This window comes from Elaeis guineensis, chromosome 13 (assembly GCF_000442705.2).
Source record: "Elaeis guineensis isolate ETL-2024a chromosome 13, EG11, whole genome shotgun sequence".
NCBI classification, from domain to species: Eukaryota; Viridiplantae; Streptophyta; class Magnoliopsida; order Arecales; family Arecaceae; genus Elaeis; species Elaeis guineensis.
The window spans coordinates 72,869,326-72,887,235 of record NC_026005.2 but is presented as its reverse complement, the minus strand read 5'-3'; the positions used below and the strand labels follow the sequence as shown (position 1 = coordinate 72,887,235).

The 17,910-nt window shown below is 34.1% G+C and overlaps 1 protein-coding gene across 1 annotated transcript; it reads right to left on the bottom strand.

The window, feature by feature from the left end:
- Positions 1-13,824: 13,824 nt before the first annotated feature.
- Positions 13,825-14,514, bottom strand: LOC105056064 (uncharacterized). Its single transcript, XM_010938128.3, has one exon. The coding sequence runs from the start codon at positions 14,435-14,437 to the stop codon at positions 14,012-14,014; it is 426 nt and encodes a 141-aa protein (XP_010936430.1). The 5' UTR covers positions 14,438-14,514; the 3' UTR covers positions 13,825-14,011.
- Between the last annotated feature and the right edge of the window lie 3,396 nt (positions 14,515-17,910).

The following is a 17,910-nucleotide window of genomic DNA, read 5'->3' as shown; positions in this document are numbered from 1 at the left end:
GATTCTAACATATACAGGAAGAAACTTTTTGAAGAGAAAAACTATGAGGCCCATGGGTCAGAATAGATAATACTTCACATACTAAGCCATGAGTTATTGATCGCAACAGTGACGCATCAGACACTACAAGAAAAAAGACTATTATTACCGTCGCTAATAGTCAATTTGCCATCGCTAATGCTATTAGCGATGGATTTCCGTCATTAAAAATTCAATGAAAATAATCTCGATGCTAATTACCATTATTAGCGACGGCAAATCCGCCGTCGCTAATAAAGATAATTAGCGATGGTATTAGCGATAAAACTCCATCACTAATAATTTTAATTTTTTTTAAAATTAAATTATTAAAAAATTATTAGCGACAACAGTTTCGTCGTGACTGCCATTGCTAATAATTTTTTAATTTTTTAATTAAAATTTAAAAAATTATTAGCGATGGCAATTTGCGCCGCTAATATTATCGCTAATAGCTTTTAATTTTTTTTGAATTTTTACTTCCTATATTTTCTTTCTGGACTTAAGCCTAAATATGTGAAGCTTCGAAATATAAAAATTTAAAATAAGTAAAAAAATTTATGAATAAAATTATCTACTATGATGGATGTGACAACGAGCCCAGCTAATCACGTAGATGCAGATCCCAAAGAATCTCAATGATCATATCGCGGATAGCATCTCGAAAGCTCTGAGATCGCTGACTCAAAAATCTCTACACGACCTCCACATGTACGTTAGCCCACATCTGGATCGTCGAGCCCTGAGAGGAGTATCGAGCTGTTGGAGGGTCGAAGCTGTGGCTGAATCCCATGACCCAGCTCCTACTCACCCCTTCGATGGCCCTGAGCCATCCATCGAGATCAAAGAGGGGCCAAGAGGATGAATTCTTGCCATACCACGATACGAGATACTCCATGTAATCCGTCTATACAGTTTAAAAATTTATTAATCCATAGATATCAATATATAAAATTTAATAAATAATATTTTAAATTATTATTGCGATCTATGGAGATCGAGGATCTAAGTAATCACCAGTCCTCCTAGACTGGTGTGTGGTCTCTCATATCTATAGCTGTTCTGGTGCACGATCCAGCTACCATATCTATAATAAATAAATAATAAAATTAAATTAATTTAAAATATATATATATATATATATGATCTATTCAATATAAAATTAATTTAAGTGTAAAATTTTTACTAATCTACCAGCCACAATATGTGTGCCAATGGAGCCACCAGTATGTTTGATCGGATGCTACTAGGCGGACCGATTCTGCCGTGCTCTCTGTCGCCTATCAGAGTACTTCTCAGTACTCCATTGGTCACAGAGGACCTCTCATATGTTCGTCTACATCTAGTGATCTGTGTAAGACTTCCAGTCTGATGGTGACTCAGAACTGGAGTGCTCTATGATGGACTGCCGAAGGCCGTACAGCCCATACCGGAACCTCTATGTGGCCACCTCCATAAAAATCCGATGGCCAGCCTCCTCATCCTAAGGAGTCTCGAATTGATAGTACCCCAGTAAGTAAAAGCAACCGTGCATTAATAAACAGAATACAAACCTACTGCAAATTTAAAAATTAAACATTTTTTTTCTTATCAAAAATATCTCCCAGGCTGCATCACGAGCCCTTGATGGCCAACTAGAGAACTCGTTCATCAGCTTTGGTATCAATCATCGGATGATGTCGGTAATCATACGAGGCACCCCAGGCTCTGTAAATGTGCTGTAAAATTTATTTTGAATAATAAATATTAGACTTTAAAATGATTAAAATTTAAATATATTCAATGAAGATATATAGACTTACGTATGGTTCTGAATGTGGACGAGCTCTCTATCCTCCGATCGAATCGGAGGTGCCACGAGCCAGGCAGATCCTCTACCATGCCGCTAACTCTGAGAGCCAGATGCTGCTCCATATAAGTGTGGGGTCACTGGTGACCCCACGTCATCCAAATCTAAGAGTATAAAGACATCATAAAGAATATTATATTAGATAACAAAAGATAAATAATATAAAAAAAAAGATCTAAAGTATCAGAGTTTACCGCATGGTATGTGTGCTGTAGAATCATGTGAGCTAACTGCATCAGAGCTCTCTCCTCCAAAGCTCTCTCTTCGACTGTGATAGCTTCATCCTCGAAAAGAAATGATCTATAATCTTTGAAAATAAAAATAAATAGATTTACAGATTAATTATATAATTATGGAACCAATAACCCAATAGTCTGTAACTAAGTTAATTGAAACTGAAAAACTATTGTAATTGATATGCCTCAAATCTAAACTGGCACGGAGGGATATATTTTAATATGCGGCTCTAATTTTCGAACGGATTGTCCCTATACGTTTCATTCAATGATATAGAAATATAGATACCTCCGACTCATCCATCAGATAGTTAGATTAAATTTTAACCCTCTTGTATCCATCCCTTCCATCTTAAGTTTAAACCGACACCACAGAGGAGTATATTTCGATATACCCCTCCGATTCTCAAATGGATTGTTCCTACACATTCCATTCGATGATATAAATGTATCTATACCTCTATCCCATCTATCAAACAGAAAAATTGATTTTTGACCTCGAGATCTCCTTCCTCTGATTCAAACCTAACTATGTGAAGATTCTAAATATAAAAATTTAATACCAAATGAGCGACAACGAGCTCAACTAAATAAGCGTTAAGTAACTGAAATATTGACCTTTACATGTAAATGCCCTCAAGATAGGAAGCAAAATATTCTAAAGATTTGAATCTTTCTTGTTTCTTGATTTGATTCTGTTTTTTAAATATGCATCTCAAGTCCAAATATTGTAGGTTTCTTCATAATAAGTATGCAAAAGAGTTTGGAATCATGGTTAGAAATTAGCTTACTACAATTGATGCCTGGATCTTGCCATCTCCAAAAGTATGTTATGCTTGTATTCATCATATTTATCTGAAAGTAGTTTACCGATAGTAATTTGAAATTACATCTTTCAAATGCTTCAGCTAAAGTATCATGAATCTGAGAGGCCCAAGCTTGGTCCGAACCTATTGAATTTTTTTTAAAAAAATAAAATAAAAACTTAAAAAGGGTTCTTAAATCAGAGACCAACAAAGTAAACAAGCGAAAAAAAAAAGGCTCATATCTGTCATTGAAAAATAAGATATTGCAAGTGTTAGATGTATGTCCTAGAAACTAATATGGCTGATACATTATAATAAATTTAGAACATAATTTTATACTTAATATATTGATTTGATCAATAAAAGGATAAATTTGATTTTCATTTAAGAGTGATGTATCTTTAAATCGTCTATGAAATTAATACTTCGATATATATTCTTCAGGTGTTGAGAATTAGAAATATGTATAAAATTTTTAAATACTCTCGGTCATAGTATCATCATGAGAATGATGATCGATCCGGATAGACCAGCGCATAGATCATTTTTTTTTTGATAGATGAGTCTCTAGTCTATAGTATAGAGACACTGAGCGACGAGTGTAGGTAGTTGTTAGAGAACAACTAGTACTGAACATGACCATACGAGAGATCACTTGGATATCTACTCAATCATCAATAATCGTCTTAATACTGTAGTTGTGTGAATGATTTTTTGACCTGTGATAGTATGACTACTCGTAGTGAAGCTGCTGAAGTTTGACTGATACATAAACATAATCTCATTAAGACTTATAGTGGATGTTGGTGACAGTTAGTTCACTGTAGGAGTAGGATGGACATTTAGATAGAATCTATCGATCTTGATAGAGAGAAGTAGTCCTATGAGATTTGAGGGGCTAAATCTGAGAGTTTGTGACCACAACAGTGTGATTGATAAAAAAGAGTTTTCATAAGGATCACAATTGGATTTGAGCTAATCGAATATATCATATTGCTGATGATGAGATTTGATGGTTTATCCATGACCTAGCATCTAGTCGAGATTCACGATAAAGAGACTGAATCACATGTGAACTATACTTTGAGATTTTTTTTTCGTTCTACTAGATTGCCACTACATATTGCTAGGTATCAGTGATGGATTGTGAGAGCTCACTAAAGTTACTTAGGAACGACAATCTTTGATGAGTTAAGAGTGGAATCGTTTCGACTCATTGAAAAAAGTTTCAATGATACTATAATAGAGATCATTATATATCTCACTACTAGATAGAATTTAACCTATGGAGTCATACAACAAAAAGATTAGATCTGAAATAAGCAATTACACTTATGAAGTCTCAATTGAGTTTAGAGAAACTCTATTGGATTTAGAATAACCTTGTTAGCATATGGTTGAATCAAATTTTCTCTTTACACTTGAATTATTTATTTATAAAGATTAATTTGAATTAATTATTTTCTAATAACCTAAATGAATTAGATTCATTGGGCACTAATTATTGGGTGCCTAGGATTTTGGATCAAATGCATTAAGGGTTCAAATCCTTAATCAATTTTCTTAATTGTTTGCATGGGGTGCCACTTGATTTGATCAAATTGGGTGTGCCCACATAAAAGAGGGTGTGAAGGACCAGCATAGACCACATAAAATGATTTAGAGATAAATGTAGAAATAATTTAGAAAAAATTTAAAAAAAATTTGATCGCTGTCGTAGGTAGTCAAAAATAAAAACCAACTCAAACTATATAGATAGGGTGAGTAGGGATCGTTTTCATGGGGATCTAGGATGATTATTTCTTTTTTTTTAAGAAGAAATAAAAGAAAATTGATTGTAGAAGAATTAAAAAAAATAGAATAGCAAGAATTAAATTAAAAGTATAAATTAATTTATGAAAAAAAATAATTCAAAAAAATAATTCAAAAATTCTGAATCCACCATGCAAAGAGATTTATTATTTTTTTTTATATTACAATATTTAATTTTTATAATTAAGATATTAGTATAGTTTATCTCTAAGGGATACGAACTGTATCAGTAGCTCACAGCTCGTTCTATTAGAGTATAAACTATCTAAATTCAATTTCAGGATATAAGATTTAATCTAGTATACCATAATCTATCTTTTCTAAGCACGTACCATATCTAGGGATCACAGCATGTCAATAGAAGGTATAGACCGTGTAGGCTAGATCAATACCTCAAAAAAATAAAAATATATGAAATAAAAATAAAATTTTATTGTATAAAAATTAAATATAAAAAAAAATTCGTTTACAGACTTCATCATATTCCTGGATTGAAGGGATTTAGCCTCGCATCAAGCTCTCTAGTTCCATAATCTCCCAATAATTGATCCCTAAAGCTTCTTAAATTTTTTCTCTATTTTTTTTTATTTTTTCTCTGATTTTTTTTCCTCCCAAAGCTTATTCTCAGATTTCCTATTTATAGATAAATTTTTTATATTTTTCTGATCACAAAAGGAGTCCTAAAACTCTTAAAAAATATATTAATCTTCTAAGAATATTTCTGACCGTCGGATCTGGATTGGACCGCTCAGATCAGCCCAAAAATCAGTCTTTTACTCCTTATCAGGGTCAGATTCAATCACAACCGTTCGATCGTACTTCAGATTGAATTCTGACCATTGGATCGCACAGTTTTCTTTTTTAACACAGTCGGGGATGCTGACAGCCGTTGGATCAAAGGTCGGATGGAATTTGGGCCGTCGATCAGTGCATTTAATCTCCTATTTAAAATCAAAAACTACCACAGCTGTCGGATCGGATGATAGATTGAATTTCGATCGTCCGATCGTGCAAAATCTTCCACCTCGTCTGTGGACCGCAAACTGTTTCTGTGGACCGCACCCTGTTTCTATGGACCGGCTGACCGGTCCACCATGCACCGAAGGCTATTTTCTTTATTTTTTTAGGATATTTTGACTCCGTTTTCGCTCCGATTTTTGCTTGAAAAATTAAAAAAATATGTATTAATTTTTTTAAAAATTTTTCTTCATTTTGATGCTTAAATTGCTCAATTAAATTAACATCTTATTTTTCATAAATATGCTCTAATTTTATTTTTTTTAAAATTATTTATTTTTATAAAAAAATCTAATTTATTCATAAAATTAAGTTTTTAAGAAGATGTTAATATCAAAAATTATCAAAAATATTTTCAATAAATATAAAAATATATCATTTATCAGGATCGGAGGCAACCGAGGGGATCGGAGGCAGTCGGGGGGAGGCGGGAGAAGGCTGGAGGCTTGCGGCCAGAGGCTCACGGTCAGGGGCTTGGAGAGACGGGATCCGACAGTCGAAGACTCGAGAAGGCGGGATCCGGCTGTTGGGGAAAGAGGGGGACCGAAAGCGGGGTAAAGAGAGGGGCGGCAAGGGGACCGAAGGTAGGGGAAAGAGGAGGGAAGAGAAAAAGTGAATAGTTAAAAATTGGTCGGGGGGTGAAATAGAGATAGTATTAGCGGCGGCAAAATTACCGTCGCTAATGGTATTAGAGACGGCAAAATGCCATCATTAATAAAATTTTTCAATGCTACTAAGGTTATGATCAAATTTAAAAGAAAAATACTAGTTATTAGTGATGGCATTCACTCCGTCGCTAAAGCCACCACTAATAGCTTGTTAGCGATGGCTTTTCCATCGCTAATAATTGTTATTAGTGACGGCTTTTCCATCGCTAATAACCAATTAAGCTATCACTAATAGTCTGTCGACTTTTAGCGATGAGAAGATTTTTGGTCGTAATATTTTGTCAGCGAAGAGCACTATTAGTGACGGTTTTCTTGCCGTCGCGAATAGTCGTCGCTAATACATGAATTTCTTATAATGAGGTAAGGGACTACTGATGCAACTGTGGGGCTCCTCCCTTTCATACACGAAGCTACGGTAAAAATAAAGAGGAGAGCATCTCCTGTTTGACTGAGAGGCTATGTTGTAGTGTAGGAGGAAGAGCATAATTAGTCTCTTTTGACTATTATGGCCAAAAGCTCATAGCTCGGTATATGAAGTATTATCCACTCTAATCTATAGATTTTAAGATTTTATCCTTAAAAAAATATTTTAGATGAAAAAAATATTTTTTTTAAAATAAATTAAAATTTTTTTTTGGCTCACAATCAATTTCAATGCATCTTTTTGCACAAAAAAAATGCAATCTAAACCGCAAAACAATCATAATCAAGAAGACAACCAAACTATCTTTTCACTTGGAAACGGTTGACGCCCGGTCTCGGAGGATAGGCTACCAGTTTTGCCACTTCCAAGTATGCTAGGGCCTCGATTCAAAATATTCTATCATCGCAAAACTTGACCCTTGCGAAATGGCAGAAAGCAATTGTACTGTTAGAAGCTTTGGGCACCCCGGCAGAGAACCTCTATGGCTTGCATAGATGAGCATCTTGCTCCCATGTCTTGAGATCATGGTGAACAACCAGTGGAGAGAGCCAACTTTATCCCAGCCGGAAGAGTGAGCTTTCCAAGCCTCACCTTCCTCGCTACTTTTCTAATAATCGAGGCCACTGTTGGGTACAGTCTTACAGAGTCATTGATGATGATCATGGTCATCTGCTAGAACTAGATGTTACGAGAAGAACAAATTTTGCAAGTAAAGGACAGTCCACATTCTATAATTCAATATTGCTTCTCAGTGAATCATCATTATTTATCATGATCAAACATGGGGAAAGATTAAGGGAGTGAATCCGTCTAAGTTACAAGATTAATACAAAACCGATGTATCGTGATCTAATTATTGAAAACGATAATGACATTAATGCTCTTCATACTTAAATGTAGCCACATGGTCCATGTAGAAATTAATTTTGGAAGATTATGACCATTGGTTAGAATTTATCAAAAATGTCTTAGCAGCTTGCAAAGGTGTGCAAATAATTTGGTTAATCGAAAATCAAACCAAACTGTTAATTATTTTGGTTTGTGGTTTGATTTTTTCTAAAAAATTTGATTTTAGTTTAAAAATGAATCGAAATTTTTGAATCGATTCGGTCTTCGATATTTAATTTTATAACTTCGGTAAATCAAAAATCAAAATTATCTATTGTTTGATTCAGTATTTAATTTGATAACGTTGAATGACGGAGGAGCATGGATCTTAGTTTTGGGGCATGGTGGTGCACATCAAACTCCCCATCCCGATGAACTATAGCACCAATTTCGAGGTGCACCACCACTGACTCGTCCTCACATCTTCCCTTCTTCTTGCTTGCTAGTACTCGAATCATTGGACATCTCCAGCCTCTGGACCCTAAAACTATGCCACCCTATCCACTCTCCTCTTCCAATGCCTATCCATTGCCACTGCCAACCTCATCCTCCTTCTCGGTGCCCACCTCCTCGCCCGCCATTTCCCTCCCTTCCACCACCTCCTCGCCTTCGCCCTCCTCGTTTGATCGCGGGTGCATTTCATCATCGATCACATCTATTTTCAATACAACTGGTACCTCCCCAAAATCCTTAATCAAATTAAATAATAAAATTATTAAAAACTTAATAAATCCAAATCAAAATCAAAAAGTTCAATGCAGAAAAGTTCAAAATTAAATTATCAAATCAAAATTGAATCAAAATTATTTCGATTTGATTTATTCTGTTTTAAGCTATTTCGGTTCAGTTTTTGGTTTATAGGTTGCTAGCCTAAATTTTTAACAAATATTTCCTAGCATAGCACAAAATGGTTGATACAAAACGTATTAATAAAAAAACAGAGAAACTCACCCAAAAATCCATGATTTTGGAATTCTTTACAGCAATTACACCTAAGTCTCCTCAACGAAGATGTTCTACACTTCAATTTACATAATTGTCTCTAATAACCATCCAAAAAATTAGGAATGAAAATAGATCAAATAAATTCATTCTAGATCCATGTTCATATCCGAATATATCCACATATGGATAAAAATTTGAATAGCTGATTAATATCCATATCTGTTAAAGAAAAACATATATGGATATGAATAGATAACTATCCGATCCATATCCACATATTCAATTTTATTTATAATCTTATTTAATTTTATATAATATTTATAAATTTTTAAAAAAATAAACGACCATATTAATATGCTATTAACTTGATTTATCATCTATTTAGTAATATATTTATTTATGTAGTCATAAACTTTAATCATACGACTTATATCTTTAGTTATATCCATACTTCTGACATCCGATATTATATTTATTTAAAATAAATATGGATATAAATTTTTTTATCTAACTAACATCCATATCTGTTTCGATGTTCATTACATAAAATAAACATGGCTATGAATGCACTAGTATCCAATCTATTTTCAACCTTATTGGAAATGATATGAGAAGCCAACACAATGAATTCTCCAAAGAAGTCAACCTCCTTGCTTTCATATTTTCTACATGAATAAATTATAATTATATGAAATAAACTATTTTACTAACACCATTAAATTAATTATGTATAAGTATAATTTTTTCAAATTATTAAGTATTAATATAGTCAATGTAGACCTCAAGAGAGCTTTAATAATTTACTCTTTCTCTATTTAGTCAACATGACCTCAATACTAGTCATCAATATTGTTGGAATCATACTCTAAAATAGATCTCCAATTTAGGTATTGCATGACAATGCCACTAGCGGACTTAATTTTTTTGATCATATAATTAGAATGGTTTGGGAATTCTTTATGGCAATTACACCTAAGTCTCCTCAATGAAGATGTTCTACCCTTTAATTTACTTAATTATCTCCAAAAACCTTCCCAAAAATTAGGGATGAAAATGGAATGAGCATGCATGAATTGGGAATTCTTATGGTAATTACACCTAAGTCTCCTCGATGAAGATGTTCTATCCTTCAAATTACTTAATTATCTCCAAAGACCTTCCCAAAAATTAAGGATGAAAATGGATCGAATAATATCCCATTTTCATTTCCGTATATGGATATAGATAGACAACTATCCGATCCGTATCCAAATATCTAAATTTATTTATAATTTTATTTAATTTAAAATAACACATAAATTTTTAAGAAAGATAAATGACCATATTAACATGTTATCAACTTGATTTATTATCTACTTGTAATATTTTTGATTCTATAGTCATAAAATTTAATCATTCGTTTTATATCTTTAGTTATATCCATACTTCTGACATCCGATATATATTCTATGCATTTAAAACAAACATGAATATAAATTTTTGCATCCGACTAAAGTCTATATTTATATCTATGTTCATTAAATAAAATAAATATGAATATGAATATACTAATATTTGATCAATTTTCAATCTTATCGAAAATGATATGAGAAGCCAAGACAATGAATTCTCCAAACTAGTCAACCTTCTTGCTTTCATATTTTCTCCATAAACAAATTACAGTTATATGAAATAAGCTATTTCACTAGCACCATTAAATTAATTATATATAAGTATAGGTTTTTTAAACTATTAAATATTAATATAACCAATGAAAACCTCAGGAGAGTTTTAATAATTTACTCTTTCTCTATTTAGTCAACATGACCTCAATACTAGTCACCAATATTGTTGGAATCGTACCCCAAAATAGATCTTCAGTTTAGGTATTGCATGGCAATAATATCCACCAGCGGACTTAATTTTTCTAGTCATATAATTAGAATGGTACATCTCGATTGGACCAATGGGCTCAATTCACCTTAACCATTAGAGAAACTTTTTATCTTTTTTTTATTGGAATTAGAGAAACTTTTTTATTAAATGCGTCTCCCATTGTTATTACCAACGCAAAGGTTCAGACAGGTGTATGTCTTATTATCATATGTAAATTACTAGGATCTAGTCCAAACCAACTTCCTCTGTACTCCCATGGAAGAACTCATGTAGAAGTGTCCTCTAATCCCTTAGATCCCTGTGGCTGTGAGGATTCATGCAGACGTATATTTAGCTATACATCAATTATTTTTTAAAAAAATTTTAGATATTTATACATGATCAAAAAATTTAAATAATATATTTCGACTAATATTTGATGAGATCCTAAGTTGTTGCACTGGCCTTCTTGTTGGAACCCACCATACTCCTTGGAGAAATCTAATAAGGCCTAACACAAGGAACAGGACCAGAAAGCCCAGCACGAAACGTAAGGGATGTTTAGGCCCATGGTCCATGGCGTACAGCTGATGCATTTCCAAATGTTAGTCTTCCTCTCCCTACATGTTCTCTTTGTCAAACTGTTTTGGGATCATCATGACAACGAAGTGGAGGAAGGAAATTCTTATTGCACTACGCTTGGCGAGAGTCTAATTTTCATTGGATAGATGCTTTTCCTTTGCTTCGCGAATATTAAATCCAATAGATGCATCTTCTCTACCACCAATAAGAAAAGACGCATCTATACTCAAATAATAATAATAATAATAATAATAAGAAAAGACGCATCTTCCCATCCCTGGGGTTAGTGCTGCGTCATTGGAATACCACCAATACCATAATGTTGAGAAGATTGTTTAAAATAATGATGTGATGATTAAGCCCATATGAACCGGATCTGGGTTGTCTAATTTACATGCTTCGTCCCAGTGTAAACTGCTGCTCTATCCATCATTTTTTGGAGACAAATCAAACATGTTACAATTGGATGCTTGTTATGTGCATGTAAAAAGTTCATAGCCTGACAAATAAAGGGATCTTTTGCTACCAAAAGAAAAATAAAGGGATCTTTGCAAACTCTCTTTATTTGGCGGGGCGATGATACGATACCATATATAGTAAATGGATTTTTCTCACCAACTGAGCCGGTAAAACTCTTTAAAAAAAATAAAAATAAAAATAAAAAGAGATACGGTCACACCTCATAAAATAAATAAATAAATATAAAAACAAAACTAATATTTTCGCATCATGTTTTGCAAACTCCTGTCCCAGATTGAAGCAGGGAATAGATACGGTCCACTCATGTCTCAAATTCGCACACTTTAATGATTTGGGTTACTCGGTGCATGCATGTAGGGCACCCACGTGTAAATGTGCAATGATATGCCTACTTTTTTTCCTTTTTCCTTTCGAAAAAAAAAAAGGAAGAGATGCCTACATGTTTTTTTTTTTTGGTAAACAGATGCCTACTTGTTTAGTGGAAGGATGCTCACACGGTCTTGGTGTGTGACATGTACCTTGACACCAAGCTTGGTCGGAGCACTGGAGTTTTACTAATAAATTATGGCAATTATTGGTTAGGCTAGGATTTTTCGTACGGTATATAATTTTTTAGCTTTTCCATCATCTTGCACGGGGGACCAGGAGTACTGCTCCGTGATTCTCTTGCTTGCGGTAAGAACATCACTGTCTCAGTTTCTATTAATTAATATTATTATCATTATTATTTTTCTTTTTTAATCTTTTTTAAATAAAAGGCCTAAAAAGACTCGCGTCACCGACGTGCGCCTCTCAATCGTGTCGGACCGCTTTAAAGGCTTTGGAGGACCTACCATCTTATTGTCCTACACATATTAATAACAATAATGACAGTTATGTGGCATGAGCTTTTTTTTTTTATTATTATTTTATCTTATCTTTTTTTTTTTTTTTTGAATGAGGCTTTGTATTTTCGTTTTTTCTTTTTTTCGATTGAGGTGGGGGAGGAATGGAGGAGGGCAAGTCTGAAAATAAATAAATAAAAATATATGAAATACTGAATGATGAGTACCAGCAGCAATTTGTACAGCAAGTTGATATATATATATATATATATAGCCCTTGTGGGAGAAGCGTTGCAGCCCTGGTTGGCCAGCCAAATGACTGGTTAAGCTGGATTCCCTTCTAAATAATTACTTGAAAGCTTGGCATCGATGTTTTTGAAGACAGATACTAAGTAAAATACTCTCTTTACACCTATTAAACTTTAAAAAAATAATCTCCCTAAAATTCAGATAAATTAAAAAAATATATAGATTTCAATATTTTTAAAATCATGTTGAAAGAATTGTGTATATATATTTTTATTTATGTATAAAAAATCATACGTATAAAAAGAGATTCATGTATATATGAAAAATAAAAATTTAAAAATAATACTTCACATGATTTTTGCAAGAAAAAAATTTATTGACTTCCACGTTAGGTTCTTACCGGATTGGATTAGATTTTTTTTTTCAAAAATTAAATTATTTTCAAAAAAAAATTCAAATGGACGAGGATAAATGACGGAGCATACGCATGGTAGATTACTTGCAACAAGAAATGGGTGAAGTATCCAAAAATAATATGATGTGCTGTGGGATTTAGCATGATCCACTCAGATCTAATCCAAATAACAATTAGACATGAGATGGAGATTTTTTTTCAAAAATTAAATTTATTAAATCAATATATAATAAAAATATCTATGGAGATCAGCAAATAAAATATTAAAAAGTACAGATAAAGATAGAGACACCGTTCGTAGATCATGCATTGACGTAGCTTTTTTTTCATCCACCAACGTATCTGCATTTCCTACCCAAAAAAAAAAAAAACCCGTATCTCTACCATGTTCTTCAGAAGTAGCTTTTAAAAAAGAAAAAGTTGGAGAGCTTTTTCTTAATCAATCGCAAAAAGGGAGTTAACACTTATCACACTACTCTATGATGGATAATAACATTTGTTATGATAATAAAAAAAATATCAATTGCTCTGACAGTGACTATTAATAATTCCAGTCCAGATACATATATACTAATTATCTCGACCATTAAGACAGTCAATAATTCTTCCACGAAAGTGCCATCACAAGTCACATATATAATTTTAAATTCTTAATGGTGCTGCGCCAATAATTAACCTAAATCTACATCAGGAGAAAATATATTTTCGAGCAAAAAAAAAGAAAAGAAAAAGGAAGAAAAATAAAAGAACATACGAGTCGAGAAAACAGAATACTTCATAATATTATCTGAAGATGGAAAACCAAGCAACATTATTCCTTAATACCAACAACAACACTTTAACAGGTTCCGCATCCAAAGTTAAACCATCGCACAACTTCAACACCAACATAACACACATCCTATAAACGGCGGGAGGTATATAACTACGTACGTACAACTTAATTAATAGACCAGATCCTTGCCGGCATGGAGGTCTCGGAAATAAGACTGGGGATTGCCCTCGAAGGAGGCCCGGGGCATGAGGCGGCCACCCCTCCCGGGGGCCTTCATCATCCTGCCGGCGGCCCGACCAGCTGCGCCGCCGCCACGGCAGCAGCAGCGGCAGCAGTAGTAAAGGAAGAGGAGGGAGAGGGCGACGGGGAGGACGACAGTGAGGCCGACGTGGAGCCACCGGTTCAGAGTTTCGGCACGGGTCGCCGGCGGGAGGAGCTGATCCACTTTCTCGGTGAAGAACCGGCCAAAATCATCCAGGAGGTGGAGTAATTGGACAAACTTCTCCTTTAAGAAATCTATCACCCCCCTCTTGAGCTCTTCCACTCCCTCCACGTTTGTCATCTTCTCCACCAAAAGCTTCCTTGTTTCCTCCATTTCTCTCTATCTCGCTCTGAGGAAGGGAAAGGGCTTGGCGAATTATAAGACTATGGAGCTCTACGAATACGTTGTTTATTTGTTTCCCCTTTTTTTTCCTTTTTACGATAAAGGTGGAAGACTAGGAGTCAAGTGGAGCTGTTCTATTTTTAATCCGCGTACTCTAGGAGATTGCACCCAGTTTGTGGCCTCTCAGTGAAGGTGTAGAGCCCGCATGTCGATAGTCGGGTGTGAGATTGGGTGAAGGAAGGAGTAGAGGAGATACAGATGGATCCACATATAGGTTTGGTGCGTGATGTTGCACCTATAAACAGTGGGACTTGGTCTCCGCTTGGCGTGGCGTGGTGACGATGGTTTGTTTGTCGTTTAATCTGAGGGCGTCCGTTTGCCACGCGGGAGCATTCTGAGTTCATGTAGATGTTTTTGGATCCTGATGGGAAAACCCTGTAACCATTTAGAAAGACCTACAAACAGTTTACATGCTGTTGTAGTATATTTACATTACCTGCCACATCAACACAATTATATATAGCAGAGGAAAAAAAAAAAAAAACTCCCACTATCAATTTCATGGCCATTTGGTTTAAACAAATTAATTAGCAAAGTGAATAACTAGCTAGGTCCACTTCCAGGGTGCTGAACGGCGGATATGCTTCGATTGCTTGGACTTTGGGTCTGGCTCGCCAGTTTCACAGACCCCCAGTTGTCCTCTTTTCCCGGTGGTCGAGTAGTCCCCGTAAAACTACCCATCGTTAATTCTCTTCTAAGTCCCCATGCGGGCCGGGTCATCGTTCCACACTCCACGAGCAGTTTCCCATGCATGCAGATCCATCGTTCCATACTCCACGAGCAGTTTCCAGCAGCCAGCCAGGAATTAAAGCCCGATAGAATTGAATAAACGAACCCAACCACCAGCATCTAATGTCACTTATACGTAGGCCGTAGCTATGTAAATTACTCCCCAATTCTCCCTTCAAAGCTCGAAAGGCATTGCACCAAGGCTTTGGAATTTCTCAGCTTAGAGAGGAAAATGGGTGAGTTCCGGGAACAAGCAAATCCAGGAAAGGGAAAGATACCTGTCTTTGTCATTTCAAGCTTACGACTTATGCAGTCAAAACTGTGGCTGTTGGTGCTTTTGGTTTGCTTTTGCTGTGGGAATTCTCTTGTTTTAGCATGAGATGGTCCCGCAAGCAATGATGAAAATGATAGGAAACCGATGAAGGCGGCTACGGGAACGAAATGGCAGTACATTTCAAGGGAAGTGGTTGAAAGTGATCGCAAGGCTTATTTCCACCAACTTTAAAGATGATCATGAGTATTAGCAGAACAATACCATTCATCTATCTATCTATCTAAAATATGGATGATTTATTTAGTTATTTAATCAGTCATGATGAAAAATTAAATAATATTTAATCATAGTTTCAAATATCAAGCAGCAAGAAGATATATACTTAATGTGCATGATTCATACTATCTCCTAGGATTTAATAAATATTTTTTCATATACAAATAAAATTGGAAGCTAGTTCAGAGTTTGAATAATAGGAAGATGCTATAAATGAGGATTTGATTCCATGTACAGAAGTTAATAATATATACATACATAGAGCTACTCAACTAGAGGCATATGAATATGATCAAGGTTTTGTTCCTAGTTTTACTTGTTGACATATAACGTTCGATGCTGTATTGCAGTAATTACAATTGGCAATTTGATGTTCGTTGGAATAAATTAAATATTTAGAATTTCGACATTATGACCATGGAGTCAAGATTGAGGAAAATTATTTGAGGATATTATTGATTTCTATATATATATCAAAGGGGATGAGCCAATAAATGAGTCATTATCCGAGCAAATAAAAGAATTCCAATATTTAGTTATTTGTTTCAGAAGTTGTCAATATTATTGTGGCAGTCAATAATATTGACAAAGACTATTATGGCATTCAAGGCATCAATAAATTCAGCATTGTTGGCATACACTTTGCAATGAGGGGCAGTGAAGCTTCATTGCAAGTCCTCATCTTATTAAAATTCTTGTTTAGCTGGTCATTAATTTTAATAACCTTAGGATTCATGTGTGACATCTATGTTAAACTAGACCGCACCTTATAAGGCTCAGTATATATAATTGAGTTTGTTTTTTAGTTGAAGTAACATAGTAATGCTTTTATCTTTTAGTATTAGAGAATATTATTTTCATCTTGTAGTAAGAGAGAGAGCATATGATTTTATTAAGAGAGGAGAGAGTTATGTGAAGAGAGTTGGAAGAAATTTTTAATATGTAGTAGAGTGGAGAGGCATCTTGCATAAGCATGAGGCTTCCTTATAAGAGGAGCCAAACTCATTGTTTTGATCTTTATTTTCTTTTAAATAATTTTTTTCTCTTCCACTACTATCATTTGATTTAATTGGTGATTACTTAGGGATTTAGACCGGCACATTTAATCTATACCAAGTAGCATGTCATTCTAGCAATCAAAAAAGTCACTCTCATCACCATTTGGGTCGCCAATCTCCTTCACTAATTTCCTCCTTGCTCTTTAAAGATCTTATGATGGATTGCCTATTATCTTGCTTAATTGATCTGATGAGACCTCTATATAGGTTCCTCCAGAGTTCATGTGATGTTAGTTAATGTCTAGGTTTATGAAGCCCTTAAAGTAAAACACGTTACCATTAATTGGATGTCGATTTTGTGTGCTTATGAATAGCTTTTCAATCCTACATATACTGACTTGGAATATCATATTCAACCAACTACCCTTGTTAAAGGATGCTTAGATTGGCTTGTTAGTTGCTAGCTACACTGAAATCGGATTAGATATGGATCATATATACTAGTATATTCATATCCATATTTGTTTTGTCCAACAAATATAAATATGGATATTAAATATTAGTTGGATGCAAAAATTTATATCAATATTTGTTTTAAAAAGATATAGATATAAATCGAATACAGAAAGTATAGATATAAATATGGATATAAATTAGATAATTAAATTTTATGACCACATAATTGATATTACTAAGTAAATGATAAATAAAGTTAATAGCATATTCATATAGTTATATATTTCATTTAAAAGTTACACATGCTGTTTAAAATTAAATTGGATTGTAAGTGGAATCAGATATTCAGTTACGGAATAGATAGTTGTCTATCCATATTTATATCCATTTCTTTTTAATGAATATAGATTCGGATATGGATATTAGTTGGATACTAAAATTTCTGTCCATATTTTCAAATAGATTCAGATATAAAAATAAATTCGGACGGATATTATCTGATTCACTTTCATCCCTATTGGTTGCCCTAACAAGTATTGGTGTGGTCATCAACCAAGCTTAGTCGGATATTATTTACGTATTTGAATTTTAGTAATAAATAATATGATCTATTCAAGGAGAATGAAGATTTATTTCAACATGCTTAATTTAAATTTCTTAAAAGAAAACTA

What these genes read in the sequence shown, in the direction of transcription:
- LOC105056064 (XM_010938128.3), bottom strand. Translation starts at nt 14,437, where the DNA reads ATGGAGGAAACAAGGAAGCTTTTGGTGGAGAAGATGACAAACGTGGAG.